We start from the raw sequence: 26258 nt of genomic DNA on the forward strand, positions 1-26258 counted from the left end.
TAATCGTTGGTTCTTGCATGCCTTTAAGGATGCACAATTTTATTCGCATTGCGCATGCAATTTGACTACAAAAGATTCGACTGCAGCATTGAAAAAATGTATAATCGGTGAGAAAGATGCACAATGTTCTAATACACCGGTGATTTGCCGGTGAAACGCGTTCAGATAAAAAATATATTCAAGATAGCGTGTAAGCGTATGTGAAAACACACTTGTCAAACCTTCATTCGTATTGCAGAGAGAGCTTTGTCACATCAGACTAAAAAAGAATCCACGGCTGCAATCAGACAGCAGTGCGAGTCAAAACAGACGTCTTCCGAGTGGATAAGAAACAGTCGCTTAAACTTCAAAGATTCCTCCACAACAGAACATGACTAATTAAAATTTTCTAGTGGGAAACCATATCATATTGTGAACATCTAAATAATTTGAATCTAATACAGTGTGACTGCAATCATCAGCTTAGTTTATGGTATAGAATAAACATTTGCGGTATGAATACACGCACCAAAGAAAGAACAAAATTTCGAGGGAATAATTTTAATACGCGCACAATTTTGCTGTACCTTCTCGTAAAAGCAACTACAAGTGCTGCCTCTCGAAGGTAACTTGGCCTTTCGACCTCGAATAATGGCAGAAATTACTTTTGACTGACAAGAGCACAGTAACTCCTTTCTCAAATGTTTCCTAATGAGAGATATTCCATTCTGTTTACTAAAATAACTAGGAATATGGTTCAAGAAAGCTTGTTTGCTGGTACACTGTCAAAGCACCTGCACAATAGTTTCCCTAACTGAATGTGGAGTCTAAGATCTTTTGTGGACATTTAACCCATCTAGTTACAGAAAACAAAAACATGCAGCCCATTAGGGTTTGTCTTGAAATCACTGATAAAAAACGTTCCCAACAACGCAGTTGATGGAACAGTGAGCGCTGGCCAGCACCGGCATTATTTTTCGACATTGAAACACCCTGGCGACGACCTCTTGCCACGTAATTTTAAAAACGAGACAGCATTGTTCACATCTTGCATTCTTGCTGGCACACATGCCTATCGCGTGTTTCTTTGTCTGCAAAACGACATCCGCGCTGCTTACACTTATACGGTGCTCGATCCACGTGCTTTGTTCGGCGGTGACGACAGATATTTTAATTCTTCTGAAAGGATCGATCAAAGATTTCTCCTACGAAAGCGTCGTTTCCACATTCCGAGTCTACATGTCTCTCGAGATCATATTTGTTTTTGAATGACTTAGCACATTTTTGGCATACGCAACGTTTCTCCTCTTCGTGAGCCTGCTCATGTTTAAGGAGATTCGCCACCCGCGTGAATGATTTACCGCATGTTTTGCAAATGCACACTTTCTCACCCGTGTGCGTGAGCTTGTGGCTATCTAGATGAGTAGCCCGTCGGAACGCTTTATCACATGTTTCGCATTTGTAGGGTCTCTCGTCTGTATGTGTGCGGTAATGTTCAGCTAGATGACCAGCCCGGTGGAACAGTTTATCACAGGTTAGGCATTTGTGTTTTCTGCTAGTAGGCTTGTGGCCATGATCTACAGACTTAGACACCTTCACAGACGACTGATCACAAGCTTTGCAGAAGTGGGCTGTGTCGACCGTGTGTTCGTTAGCGTGACCCTGTGAGGCGCCCCGTCTGCTCGAAGCATTGCCGCAGATACCGCACAACTCTTGCTGTTTCCTTCCTCCTGTTGCAGTAGAGTTCCTGCAAGTAGAGGGACAAAGGAGCTCAATATGGATGACTTGTTATGGGAGGATAAAAACACTTCTTGCCAATGGAGAGATTGACAAACTAAAGCGCGCGCTAATGGTAAGGCGACTTTCTGAACCTGACCGCTAACTTGCTGTATGTAATCTTGGCGATCGATTAGGGATCGAGTTAAACACAAATTCAAGACTGCCGCTTTTTATGGTGCGTGTGGCTAAACTTAAAAATAAGAACGATCTCAGTTGGAGTGGGAAGAAATACGAAAACCACACTTTAATTATTGCATTATGTATATCCTAAATAAAACAGGTACGTGTAAGAAGAAATGGCTATCAGGGATGGTTTGGTAAGGAGCTTAGCAAGTCTAAATATTTAATATACACGTGCGTCTTCGACACGCTCAGATGGAATATTCAGTCAAAAGAATAGACTGTTTTGCATCAGCTAAGATACGTCTGCGTTTTTAGGAGATCTGGTATGTTAAGAAGAAAGGAAAAACGTTCGACAGCATGTTACGCTTCTGTAACAAGTGAAGGCGAAAGCTTGCGGCATTCGTGGTGATGCAGTTAGTTATGCGATCGGATGGTCAGACTTCTCTCAAAACATAACCAGTCACGGTGGCATATGACGCTGTATGTCGTCCTCATCAACCACACACGCGAGAAGCTAATGCGGTACCTAAAGGTTCTATCGTTGTTTCTCTGATTTTTTTCTTGTCTTAACCAGCCATGGTTGCTTAGTAGCTATGGTGTTGGGCTGCTAAGCACGAGGTCGCGGGATCGAACCCGGCCACGGTGGCTTCTTTTCGATGGGGGCGAATGCGAACACCCGTGAATTTATATTTAGGTGCACATTGCACAGGTGCTCTAAATTTCTGGACTCCTCCACTACGGCGTGCCTCATATTCAGAAAGTTGTGTTGCACGTAAAACCATATAATTTAATTTTCTTTCCTTCCTTCGTTTCATTTCTCAATTATTATTCAGCCATTACATATTTGCTTGCGTACGCAGATGAGCCTCATCATGATACCGTTTGCGTCTCTGGACTAGCGCCGCTTTTTCCGGGTATATATCTACCCAGCTTCCATGTCAGGCTTTCGTCGGGATCGTTCCTCAATTGACAGCCCTATTGATGTAACAACGTTTATGCAACGCGAGAAAGGCCGTTAGCGATATCAGTTGCGCTCTTTGTCGACGCGAAATGCGCATATGGCAACGTTGCACATAAGGCCGTCGTCAACTCCCTGGAGAAAGGCGCCTATGACAACGTTGCACATGAGGCAGTCATCAACTCCCTGGATACTATTGGAATTGGCGGCCGCATGTTTTGCTGGTTATCTGACCATGTAACTCGCCGGTAGTGATTTGTGCAAATAGAAGGTAGCCCCACAGCTGAATATTAAACTTAATACGAGGTGCTTCAAGGAGGAGTATTCAGTCCCATGTTGTTAAATGTGACACTCATTGGGCTAGCTGAAATTGTACCTAAAACAATGTACATCTCGATATACGCAGATATCTGCGTTTGGATTACTGCGGTAACTCGCCTTCAGGTTCGCGTGCGATCGCAGCGGGCAGGAACTTTGACATCAGCATACCGTCAAACACAAGGCTTGACTTCGTCGACATAGAAATGTGAGTTGATTTCATTCACACGTAAACCTATGACACCATACCCAGTGTCCATTAATGGACACACTATCACCTATCGAAATACCCATCGATTCTTGGGTGTAATAATGTGCCGAACCATTTCCCGGAGCCCTCATTGCACGTGCCTGAAGAAAAAGCAGTTGTCGATTGATCAGGGTCTGAGATTCATATGCGGGAAAACATGGGGCACGTCTGTAAGCTCCACCCTTCAGCTGAACAGAGCTCTATTAAAAAGCTATTTACACCACAGCCTTCCAGTGTGGCCAGTACGTGCAAGTCAATTTCGCTCATTGTAGAGCTTACAGGGCCAAGCATTCCTCGCTGTGCATCAACAGCTGCAACAATTGTGCTCACCAAAGATCATTATATTGAAACATACGTTGCTGTCGATTGTCTCAGGATGCATATCCGCCATCTTTCCTGCGTCCCTGATAATCAGTTGGCGTTCTTGCCATCGCAGAGACCGCGTGCAACCTTTTCTGAAGTTATAATCAGCCATACTGATTGTCTTTCATTAGGATACATACCAGCAGCAAGGATTTCATTGCCCTTATGGTGTCTCCAACAGCTCCGGGGTGCGTCTAAGTATTACGGATGGGAAGAACAAAGCCAATCACCCAACAACAGCTCTGAAACAGATCACGCTGCTATAAGTCAATGAGACATACGGGTCACGAATACACACCTATAGTGATGGTTCTGTCTGACCTACCACCTCTTCATTTGTCGTTGGCATTCCGGCTAAGAAAAAAGTCCACATGACAAACAGTCCCACATGACAACATCAACGGCAGCAGAGTTTGCGGCCCTGCCTGTTGCTGTCAAATATTTCCAGCAACAGACACCTCAGAAATGGGTCATATTCTGCGACTCTAAGGCAGCACTTCAGTGCATTTTGCCATATATCCTAGGACTCACGAGCAGCTGACATATGAAATAAGAGAACATCACCATGAAATGATCGCTACAGGGCATGAAATTATATTCCAGTGGCTACGTGGACATACCGGCATTGCTGGTAATTACGTTGCCGAGGCAGCCAATCTGGATGCCTGACATTTCCAATCCCCTTATCAAGAACCGACGCTTGAAGAATGCTTCATATTGTGGCTAAAGCTATGACACACAAATACTGGTCTTCCCCCAACCTCCCGAAGTGTCATCTTCATCGGCTGGATCCACCCTTAAAGCTACAAGTGCCATCAGAAATTTCGCGCATTGAGGCGACAGTACTGTGCCGTCTCTGGCTCGGGGTGGCACTTACGAAGGCCTACTCGTACCGCATTGGAATGGCGGATACGCTCATGTGCAACTCTTGCGGAACCACAGATACGATCGAACACATCTGATGCATCTCTCCCCAATACGACCCCGAGCGCAAAGTTCTCCGGGCAGCACTAAGCCAGCTGGACTCCAGACCATTTTCAGTAATGAAGATCCTTGGACCCTGGGCGTTCGCATTTATGGGACAGAAAGCTGCGAAAGTGCTCTGGAAATACCTCAAGTCCACAGGCCTTGTGAACCATGTGCAGACTGTGAGAAGCTACCACTGTGCGCCAAACTGTGCTCTCTCCATCCCTATACCCCCTTTCCGCAAGGCAGGGTAGCAAACCGGACGTGCTTCTTGTTAACATCCTTGCCTTTGATTTCTCTGTTTTTAAATATTGCGCGAAAGTCGACCAGAGTGCCCATTAGCTCCGCATGATTAACTGAACCACTGAGGCGATCGAGAACGCGCGCGCATGCGCAGAGCGTAGCCCAGAGCAAGTGTCTTCGGTTAGACTTTCCTGCTATGAAAATCCTCCCCCTACACCTCCTACTGCGTTATCTGTTCCACTCTTTTAATTTCTGTGTGAAGTCTTACAGATAATTACTTGCAGCTACGTGTATAGTTGTGGAATGTCTTTGCACAGGCGAAATCGAGACAAGCACATTGACGTCTGTATTCGTTGAGCATTAATTACGTTTTTTGTCTCTCCATCCTTCTAGAAGCTTTGCGTCAGTCAGTTCAATAACGTCTTCTTCTGAAGTGACACTTCGAAAAGCTTTCATTGTGCCTTGTTTCGTTACAGCCGATAGAATGTCCAAGAATGAGGATACGTTGGATGGCTTTCCGTACAGATTCTTGTCGCGCAGTTCCAACAGGATGTCACCGCTAGCCGTCTTCGTGATCTTATACTGTGGTTCTAGAGAGCCTAATACATTTTGCTTGAAGAAATTGGAAAACATTTAGGGAGTATTTTCTTTCTTGTAACTGTGCATTACATGATATCTGGAAAAGCTTTTCTTTTTCGCTGCCAAAGAACAGCAAAACATCATCGATCAGCCCTGTATTGTTTGGGTGAGAGGAAAGTAAATGGCTCAGCCATAGATGTATGCCTGCTTTCTGCTTATATATCAGTTACGCACCACGGAGCCCAACAAGTGGTCGCGAAAGGACCATGATCTTTGTGCGCCTGTCCTACAGCTATGCTACAACCCAATATGTGTAACCAAGGGCGTTCACGATCGGCGAAACGAGAACGAGTTGAAAGTAGGAGCCAACGTTTCGAGAAGTGAACTTGTATTCTTCAAGGCGACATATGTTTTCCTCGCCACAGTATATAGAAGTGGCGTTCGTCTAAAGGGGAGAGGGCGTAAGGAGGGTAAGGAGGACGGCAACGAGTGAAGGTGTGTCAGCGTGTCGAATTGCGAATAAAGCAGTGCAGTGGACAAGGCCAGGGACACGGCCATCCGACAATCATGCGTCAACGCCCGTATGTCAGCCGGCGTGTCAACGGCGTGCACAGCAGCCCTCTATATCCTGTTTGACTAGTGGTCGTAGGCTATCCTGTCTCTGGAAGAGATAACTGAAGGAGCGGCAGAAACCGGTGCTCGTAAAAAAAAGAAAAACAATATACTGAAATGGTACAAATAAATAGAGGCAAAAAACAGGAAGGAAAAAAGGTAAGAAAGAAAAAGAGAAAAACAAGCAAGGAAACGCTAAGAAACCAAACTAAGTGTTGTTGCCTATAGCTTGAAATTTAGCATATCGAATATGTAAAGCTCCCTTTGAAACGTTTATGCCTATTAGTTTCAATGTCTTGAACATAAGGATAGGGTATGATTCGCTGTAATTTCTTTCTCGTTCATAGCGGAAGTTCAAAGTTCTGACCTGGTTGGTAATGCTCGGCGACGTCTTTGGGAAGCTTTTTAGCTGTGTCCGCGCGATGTCCGCTTAATCTGACGTTCATTGGTTGTCCTGTTTCACCAATATATTTTTTTCTTACAGAAGGAACATTGAAGCATATAATTCACATGCGTACGTGTACAATTGAAGCTACATTTGACTTCGTGTGTACAGCTATTTGTGGTGCTATTAATTTAATGTCACTGTGAAGGTGCCTTGAGGTGTTGCTCCTGGGGCGACAAATGCTTTCTTTACGGCGGAATGCTGTTGGCTGACTTTTGCGTGCACTAATATGTGTTTAATGTTCCTGTTGCGGCGATACCTACCCTAGGTACATTCGGGAACGCGTTTCTTAGTCGCTTGTTACTTGATAATGTTGGGTGACATTTTCGTAGGAGGTTCTTTATGTTTGGGAGTGCATGGGAATATTTTGATATAAAGGTCGGTGGTCGGTAAGATTCAGGTGTAGGCTGTTACTTCGCCGATGCCGACTGTCTCTCCAATCTTGACGCGACCTCATAAGCTCTATCGAGAGAAACTTGGGGATAGTCGCTTTCTGCTAGCGTTTTAAGGTCATTTAGGTGGTGGATATAATCGTAGTCTTTGCTGAAAATATTTCGTATTCGTTTCGCTTGTCCGACAAACATTCCTTGCTTGTAGTGTCGCGGATGATGACTGTTGTCTCAATATTGCTGGCTATCCGTAGGCTTCAGGTAAAGTGTCGTTCTCAGCTTTCCGTTTTCTATGTAGACCACCGTGTCCAGGAAGTTGACCTGAGTACGAGAGGGCTGAGCAGTAAATTTATTGCTCTGGTGAAAGCAATTGAAATGGCTCATTAAGTCAGTTAACGTGATTGTGCCATGTTCCCGTATTATAAATATGTCGTGAATGTAACGGAGGTAGGTGTGGGGATTTAAAGGGTAGAATTTCAACAAGTCTGCTTCAAGCTGTCCCATGGAAATTTTCGCATACGTGAGAGCGAATGGTGCCCCCATGATAGCGCCGAAAGTTCGCAGGTAGTGAATAGAATTGATTTCGAAAAAGTTGATCGTGAGAACTAACCTAAGCAGCGACAGGTAAACTTCAGGAGCACGCGCTTGGGGATTGATTGCGAGGGATTTAGAAACAGCTTCGATTCCTTCAGTCATAGGTATATTGGTGTAAAGGGCAGAAACATCCGAAGTAACTAGAATAGCGTGGTCGGACAGAATTTGGTTGGTGTCGATGCCGCCAATAATTCGAAGAAATTGTGGCGTCTCTTGAACAAAAGATGGGAGGGTGGTGGGTACGTTTGACAGGTGGTGATTTAAGAACTTACTATCTCAGTAGGTGTGTTGTTATTAGACAATAGGCAGACCTGGGATTTCTGCTGTTAATATTTTTTCGACTGGATATTTATGTATTTTAGGGACGAGATAAAAGCGGTCTGCTTTTTTGTTCTTGGGCATCATGAAGCGATATTCAGATTGCGTGATTAGTTCCCTGGATATGAGCTCCGCTATTTTGTTTAGCACAGTATTGCTGTAATCTGAAGTTGGGTTAGAGTCACGTTTTGTGTAATGGGTGGGGTTGCTCAGTGGTTGGGCGCCACATTATTGTACTTTTCTATAGCCAGATTACGGTACCGCCGCCTTTGTCTGCTGGCTTTATTACAATAACATTTCTTTTCACAAGTTCTTTAAGGATTTGGTGTTGATCGTGGGACAAATTTTTGCGTTCCCGGTAATGCCGCGGTGACGAGACCCAAGGTTAGTAACCCTTGATGGCTAAAAAGCTGGAAGTGACGAAAAGTGAATAGAAAACAGGAAAGATGTAAAATGTGTGTTAAAGAAAGGGTTGCAGAGGACCGACAGTAAAAGGTGATCACTGCTGTCGCTCAGATGTGTCGGTCCGGGGCTGCTGTCTATTTGAAGCGGAGGCAAATAGGTGTGTTGCTTCCACCAAAGCGCCATGCCGGTCCAAACATCCGGCATTGGCTCCAATCTCAGGCTACCCTTTTCTCTGAACTCAGCGAAGCCGCGCACCGCTAATGGCGGGAGGGTTCAACCCACATCTGCTCGGTTTCGTGGTTTCGCAACACACCGAACGCATGCTGACGCAAACGCCCCCGAGAGGCAGCGTGCTATGAGCAACAGCCGAGATATTGCACTTTAAGGCATCCGGGCATTATTTTCTTAAGTAAATGACATAAATTGAGAATACAATTCCTTCAATACCTATATTATCACATTTCTTTAAATGCCACTCACTTCCCCAAAGTTGATGGTATGTTTGCAGAGCAAGACGGTTTCTATGTTCGAATGTACTACCTAGGTAGTAGAGCCTCAGCTGAAGGTTTCCGATTACGCGAGCGCCATATTGTCTGAACAGTAGCTGACATCTGGCATTTCCATTATCAGAACTTGAATCACTCGCAAAATTTGTAAGTGCGAGCATATTTTTTCCTGGAATTTAGTAATAATGGCATTCTTAGAAAAATTTGTCTCACCTAGGGTCGCTTCGCGAAATTCCCGATGCTTCTTCCATGCCAACGTAGCTTTCACTAGCCAGTGCTTCGTCGCCGCCCCTGCTGTTGACCGGAATCGTGTAACCGGAGCTTCCGCTTTCTGGCTCGTCTGGTTGTCCTGAAATCAGAGGTGCCGATTCCTCACTGCGCGACATTCTGGGCTAGGAACGCGCGAGAAGCGAGAAGCTTTCGTAGTTTATTGATGCCAAGAAACCCCAACACCCCTGATGCCGTCTGAAGTGCCTCTTCATGCAAGCAGGAAGCCACAAGGTGATGTCACGACGAAGACATGTATGCGTTTTGGGAGTTTATTGTTTATTTACTTGTTTTTTTTTTGTCTAGACAAGGACTTGCATGATTTTGCAATGCCCCATTTTGCTTTGTCGCTTCTTGTGGCGTTGTGACTGTGGATATGCGCTCTGATTGGCTACTCTGTGTTAGATGCCATATGCACGGACCATTCGGTACAAGCAGGTTCGCTACTGTTATTGAAAAATGTCATGGCGGAATATATTTTATCGACGGGGTTTTTTATCCGAATTTATTGTATACGAATGGCTTGTTTTGGTCTCTAAATGCCAAAGGTTTTCCGACAATTATCGGCTGTCATTTAGGTAAAGGTGAAAAAATCAAAGTGCACTCTGCATCTTTTAAATTCTAAATCGCTTGATCAAGATTGCACTCTTGACAATTCAGTTGATCCCGAAAGGCGGTGAAAGGTTCGTAAGAGAAAATTGTCATCCGCCTAGACAAGGAAAATTCGTGCTTATCCGGCATGCTGTAAAATGAAAAAAAAATTTATTTACTGCAAAGCTCTTATTCGGAGAAACCCACGGGGGTTCTCTATGATTCTATAGACATTCGTGGAATGGGCGGAAGCATAGAAATTTTTTGTTTGGAAATTTCACCTTAGCTTCGGATAGCTGATCATGTCAAGTGCGGATCGAGGGTAGCATCCAGATTTGTAAAACAGGTTTTATCTCTACAAAAAAAAAAAAAGAACGAGCGCAACTTGCACTACTGGTGCAAGGCTGTAATCAACAGCGGAGCTTTTGATCACCGAGCTTTTACGTACCTTGCCTAGGTTTATAGGCTCTGCGAGGTTAAGCGAGGTTTTGCTAGTTGTTGGTAGGCTCGGCTAAGTCGTTTCTAGTGAAGAACGTACACGATAGCGCAGTGGAACATTCCGACACATTTGAGCCAGAGCAATCACTTTACTCTGACTGGTGATTATTTAGAATAGCTTTATCAATGATACATAATAATATGAACCTGACATATTGCAGACTGTATGACAACGTGAAATTGGTAACGCCTAGTCACAAATCACATATTAGAACTGACGGACAAATAGACAAAGAAAACGCAAGTTCGAGCTTGCTGTTACGTGTGCCACTTGAAGATTGCTCAGATCGGTAAGGAAAGGTCAAAGGTTAATTACAGGCTATTTTAATAAATCGCAAATGTGCTCACATTATTAGCGATGGTTCGATGCAGATGGAATCACGAACATGGTTCGTTTTTTTACTCTGAATTTTTTCGTTCGTGCTAAAATATCCTTTCGAAATTTTCGAGTACATTTACTCGTAAAAGCATATTTTCGATTTTCCTTTGGCTAAAATCAATTAGGCCGATGCGTACATTCTACATCACCTCTACCTGGAGCCCATTCAGTTCTCCCATACATACAGCAAGAAAGAAACAGATGGGAAAGTTCCACAAAATAGGCCAAATGATTTGTTGATTTGAATTCAGTGACATGTACGATCTCCCAGCTAAACGCAACTAATGTTTTCAAAACCAGGGAGTGTGCTAGGTGTGAAAGCACTGAGTTAGTTTCAAACCCATAGCTCGCTGGGTCATTTTTAAATCAGGGGTTGCTTTTAGCTGGGACACCCTGAATTTAAAACTTAGAGAATGTTTTGTTTCACTCGAGATTCACGACTCACAATTACATGGCGCCAAACAGACGAGCACAAATAATATGCCTGGCTCGCCAAGTTCCACTGGCTTTAAATGAAACGCGAACAGTGCAGCGCGTGGTCTAATAACAGAAGGTATGTTTCAGTCATCACGATTGAAAGGCACAGGCATCCAGTTTGACAGCACTGCGGGAGGACACTCCCCCTAAACTGCGATATTGTCGTTTATGTTCTGGTTCTCATATCTGATAGCGCGAAAGAAAAAAATGACAGAAAACAGGACCTAGATTATCGAAGTATAGAACGAGTATGACCCCACTTCGGTGACACCGTATGCGATGCAGGCGTCAAACGAAACGTTTACGCCTCGATCATTGCCATGTCCTCATATTTTTTTCTCTCATTCAAATAACAGATACCCATAACGTAGAAGGAAGTACCGCAGTATAGGGGGAGCATCATCGTGCAGCGTCTCAAACCCGACGTGGCACCATGCCAATGGTAATGACAACGCGCGGAAAGTACGTTCAGTAACGCACCTTGGGGATCGCATCCTTTATTTTTTTTTTGACGCCGACAGTACATACCCTGTCGTAAGTAGTCTTCGTTAGCGTCTGTTATTTCGCCGTTCCGTTGAATAATTACCACTATCTTCCAGCACATTTCTTTTTATGTACCGTCGAAGGTCAGGACAAGAAGCGCCACCCCATTGAATTTTTTATGTAGTTATCCACTTCAATACAGATCCCCCCAAAAAGGTACTGCAACTAATGGCAAATGATTAAGAGCCTTACTATGGTTGATATTTTTTCTTGCAACGTCGACACGATATCTCTAATAGCACACTGCGACTACCTGCTTCTCAGGCATTACTAACGCTTTTCACATATCCAGAAAAAGGTCTTCTGAAACATGTTGCATTCTGGCTCTCATTTTTCGCCCTACTCTCCTAAATGCAACTATCGCTTTCTTATCCCCGTCAAATGTGCGAAAGGGATTGCTCGCAGATAATCGGTGAACCGTCCTGGAGACTAGTATGGAATCGCACACGGACGAGAAGCTTTATGGGCGCAGTGATTAACCTAATTCCGAGAGTCAACAGTTCAATGCTGTCAGTAAGAAGCCATCCAGAATGTACAGCGTATATTGGCCTCGTAGACTGTGTGTAGATTGGCTGTAGATACGGAAGCAGGCGTCAGCTTACTCCATAGCCTGCAACGCGAGGCGTACGCATACCAGTGGCCTGAAATCCTACCTACACCTACCGCAGACGGTGGATGTGCTATGAGCCGGGTGGTACTGCCTCCTCAGTGGGTCAACCAAGGTGGTCTCAGGAATTCTAGAACAAAGGAGAGATATCCATGTGAACACTGAGGCCCCGGGTGGTTAATACTCGTAGAAGACATTGTCTTCTACGACACGTTTGGGCAAGGGAACGCAACTTACAAGGACAAGTCCGTTTGACGAAACGCTTGCTTCCAGAATCCTTCAGGCATACCCAAATGTTGCTCTGAGGCACTTTACAACGAAGTATGAGATCAAAATTAAAAATATCTTGCGCCACTATAGACGGAGTCTTCGCCGAAGGGCGTAAGTAACACACCTATCGCATGACATTAGAACAATTAACAAAAGTAAGGCTCGCAGTATTATGGACACTGTATATTTGAGTAATAACCAGTATATTAAAAAAGCAGTTCTTGTACGACGTGTCTAGTCACAGGCGTCAAACTTATCCTGATGGCCTCGAATACCCGCGGTCACAACGATGGCCTGATGGGGAGTATAGGCAAAGGAGACTAGAGCTGCTTGTCCCGAAGCGGTTGTTCCCGAGTGTGGCTCCATATTACACGCGATTTCCCAAGCACACATCAGGCCACCTACAACACTGGGTGAGCTAGAAGCCAGTGTGTGCCAAGGTGTTCTCTGCTCACCGTCTCTTGGTCAGCCTCCCACCCGCAGAAGTTCACGTGACTTCCGGGAGCTGCTTGGGCAACACATGTGTCGTGACAATCATAAAGTGTCCCTATCATAAAAGTTTCTCAAATCACCTACTGGGAAATCTGGCTCCACCACCTATGCAAGTTTCCTAACGGGTGGTCTGCTGCTTTGAGAATGCCGGGATGTGGGAATCCGAGACGTGGCATCGCCTGAAACATGGTGATGGCGTCTCATACAACAAGTTCTTAAAATAAATATTTGTAAAATGTTTTCATTGATCGGCATTACATACTTCCATAACGTTTACTTAAGTGCGGTACATAAACATACGCTAACAAGCTGTTGCAGTGCTTAACCCATTAGAGACCAGCGTGACCATATGGTCACGTTAGTCTGCACAGTGGATTTCAATTAATTAAGATTAACAAAACGGCCCCAAAATCACATTTGACGTGCCGTTTGACAGATTAGAGTTCCCTTTATGGATACGAAGTGGCAGCAGCTGTCAGTCGTTTTGTGGGATCCCCTCGCAAAGGCGGGAATAAGTGTTGCTCTGCGAGTAGCGTTGCCATGCGTCGCTCCAAGGGGTAAGTGTGTTTTTTTTTTACTACTTGTTTAGGGCATAGTCAGATATCCTTACCTCCGTATTGCTCTTTGAATATGTGACCTTCGGTGACCATTTGTGAAAGATTAATGTTTATTTATCCATGAACGAGCGTGTTGTCTTGCGTGTTGCCATATGGTCACGCTGGGCCTTTAGGCTACCTAAATTTTTATTTTTTTAAACTGCATTCTCATCTCGTGCACGGCTGATGGCGCGTTCTCACTGTGGTTATTTCTTATTTTATTGTCTGAATAGGTTGATGTTGGAAGAAACAGCGAAGATAGTCGTAGAGGAACATGACGATGTGCCAGTGATCTATGTCGAGCCGCCAGAGGGTAGCACCTATTCGGATGAAAACTCTGCCGATGAAGACTCAGGTGGGCTCATTGACAATCTAAGCAGCTGGCAGCTATCAGCCGGCGCTGAAACTGTTTTGTCTGACGGACGCCGCATTGGTGGATGCGACTCGGACGATGACGACCCCGGCGAGCAAGGTGACGGAATATCACAGGTTTCTTCTTCTGTAGTTGATGCGGCCATTCCTGCAAAATTATCCACTGCTTCTACGTGGACGAAGGGTGATCTCCAGATAAGCCTTGGCATATTTCCCGACCCAAACTTTGCTGCTTACAGGGATTTGCACCTGTTGAGTTGTTCGATCTTTTTTGAGAAAGCCGTCGTGGAGCTGCTAGTCGAACAAACAAGAAAGTATGTGGCATTTTTTAATGTGCCCGATCCGGAGGTTACCAAAGAAGGATTAAGTTTTCTTGGAGTGCTGGTTTTGTCCGGCTATAACCTCTTGCCAGGGAAAAAGTGCTATTAGGACAGCGTCCCGGATATTCGCAACACGATGGCCTACAATGCTATGCGAAGAAATCGCTTCGTTCAGATAATACGATTCCAGCTCTGTTCCAAATGCAAGCCTAGCATTTAGTGACAAGTTGGCAAAGTTGCGTCCATTGATGACACTATTGAATGCAAGGTTTCTGGAGCATTTTCAACCTGTGCGTCACCTGAGCTATGACGAAAGTATGATTGAGCATTATGGTCGTCATGGGTGCACAGTTTATACGTGGAAAGCCTATCCGCTTCGTGTATAAAGTATGGTGCCTAAATGCCAAGAACAGATACCTTGTAAACTTCAATGTGTATCAAGGCAAGCAGGGGAACCCGGAACATCTGAAAAACATGAAAATGACTTCGGAAAAGCAGTGGTGCCACTTCTTCAAATAGTGGAAGAACTCGCAGCAGAGACGCACGACCTTCCTTTTTCTATTTTGATAATTTATTCACAAGCATGCAGCTACTCAGCGATATCAAGGTACATGGCTACGAAGATACGGGCACAGTGAAGCAGAACCGTGTTCCCACAGAGTGCCCTATCGCTTGACCAGAATTCGTCAAGCGCCAACCTCGCGGGCACGAAGATCCCGTGCTGAGCGACAATGGAATAATTGTTGTCCGCCGGATGGACAATTCTGTAGTAACGATCGTAAGCACCGTTCACGACGTAGAGCCAATGTCATCTTCAGACAGGTACTCTCGAGTTGAGAAGAAGCGAATCAAGGTGACCTATCCAAACAATGTTGGTAAGTACAAGCTCTAAAGCAGGTACGGACCAGACGGATGCAAATTCAGGCGCCTATAGGAGTGCAATCCGTGACAAAAAGTGGCGGCGACCGATTTTCACTTGAATTTGTGATGTATCTATCAGCAACGCTTGGGCGCTAATTCGTAGCGCAGGGTTCAAGGTCACGCAGGTGGAATTCCGAAGGCAAATTGCACAAAGCTACCTGATGCGATAGGACAATAAGCCTGGAGGACCTGGTCAACGCAGAATCCCAAAAACTGGTGATGTCCTGACTGGTACGCGGTATGACCAAGTGGCCCACTTTGTTGTACCAATACCTAATGGCAAGAGGTGGAGGTGTGCATGAGATAATTGCACCAGCGCGGGGCACACACAATGCACAAAGTATGACGTCGGCATGTGTAGTCCATGATTTAAGCCATATCACACTAAATAAGTGCTCGACTATTCGCTATGTATGTTTTTTGTGAGGTTTCATTGCTTGAAATAACTGTTTTTAACTTCGCGTAGTCTAAATATTTTAAGGCAGTTTGTCGTGTGCGTATCATGTTCCTTTTTTCCCTCCTTTTTCTTTCTTTGTTTCTTTCTTTTTAATGTCTTTTCCTTTATTTTATCACTGTACGGGAACCTTCCTAAAATAAAAAAAGAAATATATATATCTTCAATTATGTATGGCCTCCCAAGTGCAGGTCATAAATACCAGGTTCTCTAGCCGAGCGCCATCCGTGCGGTATAACAGAGCTCAGATTGGTCCACCTTGACTGATCAAATAGGGCACCACTGTATATTAAATGAGGCGTACAACTCCTACGGGACCCGCCGTGGTTACTCAGTGGCTATGGTGTTAGACTGCTGAGCACGAGGTCACGGGATCGGATCCCTCCCACGGCGGCCGCATTTCAATGGGGGCGAAATGCAAAAACACCCGTGTACTTAGATTTAGGTGCACGTTAAAGAACCCCAGGTGGTCGAAATTTCCGGAGTCCACCACTACGGCGTGCCTCATAATCAGAAAGTGATTTTGTCACGTAAAATCCCACAATTTAATGTTTAAATTGAACTCCTGCGGGGACGGTAGAGTATCCGCCTCCCGTGCAAGAGGACCGTGATTCAAATCCCGGGCCGCACAATTCTCCACCGGAAAATACCAGAAAAAACAACAACCGTGTGTTGAGAAAATTGCACAAACAGGCCTGGAGTGCGGCCTGATCCCGATGACCAGAACTGGTAACGCACTCTCTCACCAGAGCAGGATTGGCCACCCTGGTGCAGTACTTGGCCACAACCTCCTATATGAACACAACAATCAAACCCCAGCCCTCAGTCCGCAGCAGCTGCGAAGCAACTGACCACGGCGGCGGTCAGACCTGCGACGCTGCGGAGGGTGCTAAGAATCCCTGGTTCAGGAGAGGCCGCCATTGGAATATGAACCTGGCAACGTTTAACGCTAGAACGTTATCTAGTGAGGCGAGTCTAGCAGTGCTATTGGAGGAATTAGAGGGCAGTAAATGGGATATAATAGGACTCAGTGAAGTTAGGAGGCCAATAGAGGCATATACAGTGCTAAAGAGCGAGCACGTCCTGTGCTATCGGGGCTTAGCACAGAGACGAGAACTAGGAGTCGGATTCCTGATTAATAAGAACATAGCTGGTAACGTACAGGAATTCTATAGCATTAGCGAGAGGGTGGCAGGTCTTGTTGTGAAACTTAAGAAGAGGCACAAATTGAAGGTAGTAGAGGTCTACGCCCCTACATCCAGTCATGTGGACCAGGAAGTCGAATGCTTATATGTAGACGTGGAATCGGAGATGGGTAAAGTCAAAACAATATACACTATACTGATGGGCGACTTCAATGCCAAGGTAGGCAAGAATCAGGCTGGAGACAAGTGAGTGGGGGAATATGGCATAGGCTCTAGGAATAGCAGGGGAGAGTTATTAGTAGAATTTGCAGAACAGAATAATATGCGGATAATGAATACCTTCTTCCGCAAGCGGGTTAGCCGAAAGTGGACGTGGAGGAGCCGAAATGGCGAGACTAGGAATGAAATAGACTTCATACTCTGCGCTAGCCCTGGCATCATTCAACATGTGGACGTGCTCGGCAAGGTGCGGGGCAGTGACCATAGGATGGTAAGAACTCGTATTAGCCTAGAGTTGCGGAGGGAACGGAAGAAACTGGTACATCAGAAGCCAATCAATGAGTTAGCAGTAAGAGGGAAACTAGAGGAATTCCGGATCAAGCTACAGGACAGGTAATCGGCTTTAACTCTGGAAGAGGACCTAAGTGTTGAAGCAATGAACGACAATCTTATGGGCATCATTATGGAGTGTGCAATAGAAGTCAGTGGTAACTCCGTTAGACAGGATACCAGTAAGCTATCGCAGGAGACGAAAGATCTGATCAAGAAACGCCAATGTATGAAAGCCTCTAACCCTACAGCTAGAATAGAGCTGGCAGAACTTTCTAAGTTAATCAACAAGCGTAAGACAGCGGACATAAGGAACTATAATATGGATAGAATTGTACAGGCTCTCAGGAACGGAGGAAGCCTAAAAGCAGTAAAGAAGAAACTAGGAATAGGCAAGAATCAGATGTGTGCGTTAAGAGACAAAGCCGGCAATATCGTTCTATAGTGGCGTTCTATAGAGTTTTATACAGTGCCTGTGGCACCCACGACGATAATGGAAGAGAAAATAGTCTAGAGGAACTTGAAATCCCACAAGTAACACCGGAAGAGGTAAAGAACGCCTTGGGAGCTATGCAAAGGGGGAAGGCAGCTGGGGAGGATCAGGTAACAGCCGATTTGTTGAAGGATGGTGGGAACACTGTCCTAGAAAGGTTGGCAACCCTATATACACAATGCCTCATGGCCTCGAACGTACCGGAATCTTCGAAGAACGCTAACATAATCCTAATCCATAAGAAAGGGGACCCCAAAGACTTGAAAAATTATAGACCGATCAGCTTACTGTCCGTTGCCTTTAAAGTATTTCCTAAGGTAATCGCAAATAGAATCAGGAATACCTTAGACTTCTGTCAACCAAAGGACCAGGCAGGATTCCGTAAAGGCTACTCAACAATAGACCATATTCACACTATCTATCAGGTGATAGAGAAATGTGCGGAATATAACCAACCCTTATATATAGCCTTCATTGATTACGAAAAAGCATTTGATTCAGTCGAAACTTCAGCAGTCATGAAGGCACTACGGAATCAGAGTGTAGATGAGCCATATGTAAAGATACTGGAAGCTATCTATAGCGGTTCCACAGCCACCGTAATCCTCCACAAAGAAAGCAACAAAATCCCAATAAAGACAGGCCTCAGACAGGGAGAAACGATATCTCCAATGCTATTCACAGCATGTTTACAGGAGGTATTCAGAGACCTGGAGTGGGAGGAATTGGGGATAAAAGTTGATGGAGAATACCTTAACTTGCGATTCGCTGATGATATTGCCTTGCTTAGTAACTCAGGAGACCAATTGCAATGCATGCTCACTGACCTGGAGACGCAAAGCAGAAGGGTGGGTCTGAAAATTAATCTACAGAAAACTAAAGTAATGTTTAACAGTCTCGGAAGAGAACAGCAGTTTACGATAGGCAGCGAGGCACTGGAAGTGGTCAGGGAATACATCTACTTAGGGCAGGTAGTGGCCACTGATCCGGATGATGAGACTGAAATAACCAGAAGAATAAGAATGGGCTGGGGTGCGTTTGGCAGGCATTCTCAAATCATGAACAGCAGGTTGCCACTATCCCTCAAGAGGAAAGTGGGTAACAGCTGTGTCTTACCAGTACTCACCTACGGGGCAGAAACCTGGAGGCTTACGAAAAGGGTTCTGCTGAAATTGAGGACGACGCAACGAGCCATGGAAAGAAGAATGATAGGTGTAGCGTTAAGGGATAAGAAATGAGCAGATTGGGTGAGGGAACAAACGCGGGTAAATGACATCTTAGTTGAAATCAAGAAAAAGAAATGGGCATGGGCCGGATATGTAATGAGGAGGGAAGATAACCGATGGTCATTAAGGGTTACGGACTGGATTCCAAGGGAAGGGAAGCGTAGTAGGGGGCGGCAGAAAGTTAGGTGGGCGGATGACATTAAGACGTTTGCAGGGACAACATGGCCACAATTAGTACATGACCGGGGTAGTTCGAGAAGTATGGGAGAGGCCTTTGCCCTGCAGTGGGCGTAACTAGGCTGATGATGATGATGATGATGATGATTTTGCTGTAGCGTAAGGGCCCAGTGTGACCATATGGTCACGGGCTATATTTCAAAAACTAATTAGGCAAGAGTAATAATTTCTTGCGTGTGAATTATTAGTATAAATGTAAGTTAATATATTTGATTTATTTCAAGATAGCAAGAAAAAAGAGATACCGGTCCCTAATGGGTTAAGCAAATCTCGTCTGTTCTCCAACTTGAGCGACTCGCCGGGGCTATATGTTTTATTATAATAATACATTCATGCAGAAGTCCCGATGATTGAATATTTTTTTGTGTGTTATCAATAAAAACAGCTCTTCACGTGCTCATTTAGTACAAAAAAGGTAACCATCATGCAGGACGAAACTGTACCTGCCAGGCGGGCATTGATGCTGTCCTGGCTCTGCGAGAACGATGCCGATCCTAAATCACCACATCTCGCACTCCCTTGCATGCATGAAAACGGTGCAGCGCGAGTTTATTATATAGGTCAGAACCACTATGGCTCCTGTGTTTGCAAGGTACAAAGAGAACGGGCTTAAGCGCCTTCTACGATTTATCTTCCGGAAAAATACTCGATATACAGAACTTGTGCGAGTATGGGAAAACTCGCCTGCGTATTCGCTTTCACGAATGAGACATTCCGTGAACGCATGCCCAAAGGTATACGTTCTCTACGATTCCTATCGCAGAGTCGCCTTAAGGCAGTCGAATTTCTTGATGGTGAATAAAAGGACTCTGAATGCTGTAAGCCAACGGCAGAAATGTGTAGAGAATGACGTTAAGAACAAGGAAGCCACTTATTATTCCGTGGCATGCAGCTGCCGCGTATGCCACGGAATTTGACCGCTATAACCCCACTTGTCGGCCACTATAACGCACGCCATAGTGGTCGCCTTCTGATTAATTTCGAACAATCTGCTTACGGACGGCGTACCCATGCTGCATTGCCTCGGTAAACTTGGCATATCCCCGTTTCATATTATGAGGCTTAGTTGAGTATCCTTCCTTCACAATCTTTGTATATTCCATAATGGTTAGTGAGTAAGCAGGTTACAGACTTGGAAGTGTGCCAAACATTCCAGCGTGTTAACAGGATGCAAAATCACGCGAGCTTGTGTAGCTTCGTGGTTGCGCCATGGGTTGTGCACACTGCCGTGTGATTTTCCCTCCTTACTCTGTCCGTGTCCGGTGGCGCTGTTGCAACGATGAAGCATGTCAAGACAGGCTGCGCCATAAGAACGCTCAAAACTGCTAATGCAATACATGTTTCAGCCATCAGAGCTAGCCCTCCCAAGGAGAAATTACCGAATAGAGCCATAGTTGTTACACGGATAGCCATCCCTGTTGTCTCTGGGTTGCTTTGCAATGGAAGTTTTCTAAATGTGAACTTACGTGGCGCCGTCTTCAAAATTGGCTGATGCTGCATCCATGCCAGCTCGAATTGTGCTTGGCCTTGCGTTTTCGATGCTGCTGACGCACCCCAGTTCCTGGTAACTCGTCATGCCATTTTCAGTGTCACCTGAATGGCATAAAAGTATAGTAAAGGTGTTCGTTCACCATAGTGCAAAAGAAATTCATGGTAAATGGATATTCCCATGCTTATTGTGCAAGGCAAGAAGGTTTCAGTGGTAAAGAAGCTTTACTGTTGTGCTTCCGTACGCGGTGCTTATTCTTTTTGCAACTTTCTTGTATGCATGCAAGAATTTTGTGGAGATAGGAAAGCGGAGCACTATCAAGATTGTGCAGTATTGGATTATTTTGAAGATTAGCATGTTTTATGTCAAACCGCGAGCAGATCACGATCGTGTTCGAAGTGAAAAACGACATGTCGGTCTCTTGTGCCTCGGACTCTTCACCCATTATATTTGCTGTGTTATTCTGAAATAAGCACACTAGATGCCTCACGAAGTTCTTCCTTGTTGTTCATCTCTTACAAGCAGCAGACATAGCCCGTCGCAGAGAACGACAAAGAAAAATTGAAAGGACGCATTTTTGCCGAGAGATTTTAATTCTTTGTTTGACGCATGCCCTTAATTTGTTGGTCATCTAAGACAGATAGGTGTGTGATGCAACGACGTACTCGCCTTTCAGAAAATGGTTATCCGAAACCCGTTTGTTGACTCCGGTATCTGAACGTCTTAAGCACCGGCTGTAAGCAATGCATGTTTAGGAGCTCATTCCGAACGCCAACATGGCACTTCTCGCCAATGGTCCTGTGTAGGCCATCAACAGACTATAGGACAACTGTCAAAATATTGCTCAATGCGTATATGTAATAATCGTATTGCAGACACCACATCAGCTTGCAGAGAAATGCGGAAGTATTAATTCATGGGGCAATGCCACTAAACGGTGCAAGGGAAAGCGTAAACGCGCGTTAAAGGTGCGGACTGTAGGGATAGCGCTGCAAGTATTTCAGCTATGTAAACATCTTCCCTAAACTGCACAGAAATTGCGTGAAATTGAAAAAAAAGGAAAATGCAAGAGACCTAAAAGAATGGTGGAAATTACGGCAGAACCGTCGTCAGCATGACCATCGACGCGACTGAAATGGCATTAAAACTGCAGGAGCCCACCGCATTGTTGTACACCTCTATTTACAATATTAAGTGGCGGGAAGGGAGTTGGCTAAGAATTTTTATGTCATTGTTGAAGCCCCATACCTGAGTCCCTGCGCCTTCCTACATCACAGAAAAGATTAAACGCGGATTCCCAACCACCGGAACTAAAGATTTGAGTTTCATCATCTTGGACTTCGGAGGAACTACAGTGTGACTGCATAGGCGTAATTTAAGGAACTAACTTTTATTGTCTGGTATTCTAAATTTTATCAGTCGTACCGTTAAAGTCGCAACGTTCATTAGGCTGGCGAAAGAGATGGCGACCATACTGGCAGAACGAATGATGCTTGATGAATGCAAGGAATGCTAATCGCCTTACAAAAAAGAACATTCAGTTTGGAATGCCGTTGTTTCAGCTTGGCGTAGATTTCCTTGTTAACAACTCGTTGCAATTTCGAAGAAGTGGCACACTCATCGGAAATCATTGTGTACTTAGATTTGTGCTCTGTAAACACAAATATTGTGGCAGAAGTCTCTATATAGACTTGATTTCAGCTATTTGTTAAAGATTTATGGCACCAGAGCGTGAACAACAACCCAGTAATTTTGTGTTTCGTTGCGTTACATTTTCATAAATTTGTGAAGGTTGCTTCTGCTGCGGATGCGATTTGGCATGCTTGGTATGAAAGAACCAAGAGCTCCAATATAAACTGTTTTCGGGTGCCCCATGTTGTAGGCGGGAACTGCTGCATTCTACCGCAGTAGGATATGTCGGCTGCCCGTAACACGCTATGGGTGAGCGAATATCGCACTGTGCCGAAAAAGGGACATAGCACAGTTACGACCTTCCTGTATAGACATCTGAAGCGCCGTACTAATTGCACATTTTACTATGAATTCACATCAAAACATTTTCGTTGTCTACTAAGTTTGGTTCAGGGGAAACATCAGGATGTGAGCAGGGCAAACCCACTGGGATTCTGCTTGGCAAATAAACTTGTAAAGCAATGGTCAAGTGATGATTCCATTTACGAGTGAATTAGTCACTGCATGAAATGAACAATCTCGGCTTCTGCCATTATCTAGGAGAGTCTTTTACCAGCTGACCGATAAAAGAAAATATTAATTGAAAATCTTCTACTGCGTTAGTTATGTATGAGTTTGCATATATTCAGATCAACAACAATTTCCCAGTAAGGAGAGTTTTATGCTGGCTCACGCGGAAACCGTATTGACGGCGCTGGTCAAGTGCATTCTTATGCGCAATAAACGTACCGCTACCACGGTAACCGTAGGCGCCATCTCCTGCGTTTGTTGTCAAATGCCTTCGCAAGTTCCACCAGTGGCAAATTGCCATCGCCTACGTACCTTCGACGCTGTAAGTCCCGTCGGTTATCGGCATGGGCTGTGTGTTCCAAGGGTACTTCCAGGCGTCATCAGGAATGCTGAAATTAATGAAGTATTGATGAGAAAACTACTAGCTGTGACGAAAATGGTTGAATTTATGTTTTAATAAAACAAAGTTCAAAAAAATAAAGTCGGGTTTTGTAAACGCGCTATTTGCAATGGTTTCTTCTTATCAGAGAGAGAGAGAAAGGCAAAGGAAAGACAGGGAGGTTAACCAGAGATTATCTCCGGTTGGCTACCCTGTACTGGGGGAGGGGAAAGGGGATGCAATAGGTGAGAAAGAAAGAAGGATAAAAAAAAAGGAAAAAAAAACCTAAGCACACACACGCACGTACACACGAACTATTTCTGTGGGCACTGTCACGCAACCCGCAAAGGCATTCCTAGTCTTACGCAGTGTCACCGCAAAGTTCTGCGCCACACAGTGTACTGTCACAATTTGTTAGAAAGTCTGGCATAGGATGAACGGCACACTTTGCTAGAATCCTAACAATAATTTCGAAATAAACTCTTGATGCATGGAACATATTTTTTACCTCAATAAGTCAGTTACAATTATAAGAATGAGAGAGTGCAGATACAATCTGCAATTATTATGCAAATCTGCACTAATATTTTTAAAAGTTCCCACTTGTGCCCGCCTGATGTGATTCGGTATAGCCGTGGTGAATTTGACCTTTTCAAGCCAATTACAATCACGACTCATAGATCCGGCAGCTATGAGTAATATGTCGCAGTGTAGGTATTATTTAAAGTTATGCGCACAGAAGACTTGCTCTGAAGAATACAACCTGATTTCTGTCTTTGGGGCAAGTAATTTGAACACTTGGGAACGAAATGACGAGATCGAATGAAGTAATAATAAACTAGAATGGTGTTCAAAAATATTTGTTTTCGCGGGATCGAATCACGGCCACGGCGGCCGCATTTCGATGGGGGCGAAATGCGAAAACACCGGTGTACTTAGATTTAGGTGCACGTTAAAGAACCACAGGTGGTCGAAATTTCCGGAGTCCTGCACTACGGCGTGCCTCCTAATGAGAAAGTGGTTTTGGCACGTAAAACCCCATAATTTTTTTTAATTTTTAAAATATTTGTTTTCAAGCGATGCTAACTTTACTTCTATGTCATTCGCCGGAGCCAACCTCAGCATTCTTTGAAAGATAAAGTGTATTGTGAGAACAGCAAGCAAAGTATCCTAATAACCATACAATGCTTAGCAAGAAAACAGCTGAAATGCGACGTGCTACTGCATTTGTACACAAATAGTAAAGGCTATACCGTAGAATACCATGACTTTCCACTTATTCATGGCTGTGCTTTAGGGTCACCCCCGTTCGCTATTTTAAAAAAAGCGATTTAAACCCAGTAATCTAATCTTCACTTGTCAAAAACACTAAAAACAAAGAAATGCCTTCATCGACCAAATAACTTAAAGCGGGAAAAGTATGTTTTTTCTTTAACGCACATTTGTTGCTCTTAAACAACACGTGGAAACGGAAGAGCAATCGTTTTGAACCAAGTTGTTGCCATTCATATACAGGTATCGTGTTTTCAAAAAATAAAGCTTTGAGCGGGCAGCACACAAATCGTCACATTTGTTTTTTTTTAAATTGAGAAATGGCAGTATTATTGTTCAATTTGGCGAGTTGTCTAGAAAAGATGGTTCGGCACTGGAAGTGTTCACTGCGGTTAAAACTAATTCCGAAGTTTTTCGTGCAAGAGCCACGACCTGACAAAACGCATACCACATTAGTGGACTGAACTTCAATTTTCACTACCGTAGCTTATGTAACGATCGCAAACGCAATCACCGGCCTTTTTGCAGTGTGCTTTCATCAAAATTCGGTGGTTGCACCTGGACTTGGAGCCGGGACTGCCAGATATAATATCCCAAGGCTGGTGTGCAGTGCAATATTCATCAATCATCGAAAAACATTTTCTTCTTTAAGTAGGTTAGATTCATGTCCTGAGAAATATTATCCTGACCGCTAAACTGCTGACTTGCACTGAACATGCAAATATTTTCGCACCAGCGGTGCATCGACGCGTCAAGATCTAAGAAAGCATCCGATTTAAGATTTCAAGTTTGCTGCCAAAAAGACCCGTTTTAGGTGGAAACAAATGTACAGATATAGAAGCCTATTATATAGGTCGTGTTAAAGGGTAACTGTATTGAATGGAAAATTAACAAGCGCTAAAGCTTACGTGGTGTAGGCGTCCAAAGCAGATGAAGCGCCCGGAGTACCGCCACAGCTTGTGCTTGCAGTTGTCTCGTCCGTCATACTAAACTCAGGAGGCGTGTATTCGTAGCTTCTTTCATCAGCCATGCCCGATGTTTCGATGCCGTGTAACTGGCGTGTATTCAGGTATGCGCAGTGTCAAATCACCGCGCATGCGCACTCAATGCCAAGAAAGAACACTAATAAAGCTTTTGTCACTTCAGGATTTCGGTTAAAGTAATATCGCACAGCTGGAAAAAACGAGACATTTGAGTGCGCCACTAGCTTGACGCGACTGTGAAAATTTTCGAATGCTAGCAGAGGCGCCCCGATAAGCCTTGCTATCTTTCCACAGAATAATCTACCCTAACTAATCCTCACACAAAACAACAACAACAAAAAAACATTTATCTGACGATATCGCTGCATTTTTCATGCTCCTCTCACACTCAAATACATATCCTACTGGTAAGAGCTTGTTGCTCGTGTAAGCACTCGTGGAAGTGCCGGGGGTTAACAAGCTAAATTATATCGTACTAGCGTATGACTACCAGATGCTGCAATTCTGCTGACTGCTGTGGCATTCTCTGGCCCACTTGAAATCAGGCAGGTGGTTCTCTGCTGACGAGTGGCGCTCGCTTTGTTCTGTTGCCCACAAATTGCCGTGCTGTCTTCACCAACCTCTAGCAATGCACAACTTCAACTGCTTCGCACTTCCCGCGCTCCTTCG

The 26258-nt window shown here is 44.5% G+C and overlaps 1 protein-coding gene across 3 annotated transcripts; it reads right to left on the reverse strand.

Annotated features, from left to right (window-relative positions):
• LOC129381386 (uncharacterized) lies at positions 1-26258 on the reverse strand. 3 transcript variants are annotated; one of them, XM_072285253.1, is made up of 6 exons: positions 25515-26253; positions 23268-23344; positions 20731-20857; positions 12246-12319; positions 9041-9176; positions 1-1726 (listed from the first exon to the last, which is right to left on the reverse strand). In XM_072285253.1, exons 1-6 carry the CDS (start codon positions 25634-25636, stop codon positions 1150-1152), a joined length of 1113 nt encoding a protein of 370 aa, XP_072141354.1. In that variant the 5' UTR covers positions 25637-26253; the 3' UTR covers positions 1-1149. The 3 variants fall into 3 exon arrangements, with proteins under 3 accessions (XP_072141354.1, XP_072141356.1, XP_072141355.1); XM_072285254.1 differs by lacking the exon at positions 1-1726 and adding an exon at positions 4068-4124 and having other exon boundaries at positions 25515-26258; XM_072285255.1 differs by lacking the exon at positions 9041-9176 and having other exon boundaries at positions 25515-26257.

The sequence above is a fragment of the Dermacentor andersoni genome, chromosome 11 (genome assembly GCF_023375885.2).
Source record: "Dermacentor andersoni chromosome 11, qqDerAnde1_hic_scaffold, whole genome shotgun sequence".
In the NCBI taxonomy this organism is placed as follows: domain Eukaryota; kingdom Metazoa; phylum Arthropoda; class Arachnida; order Ixodida; family Ixodidae; genus Dermacentor; species Dermacentor andersoni.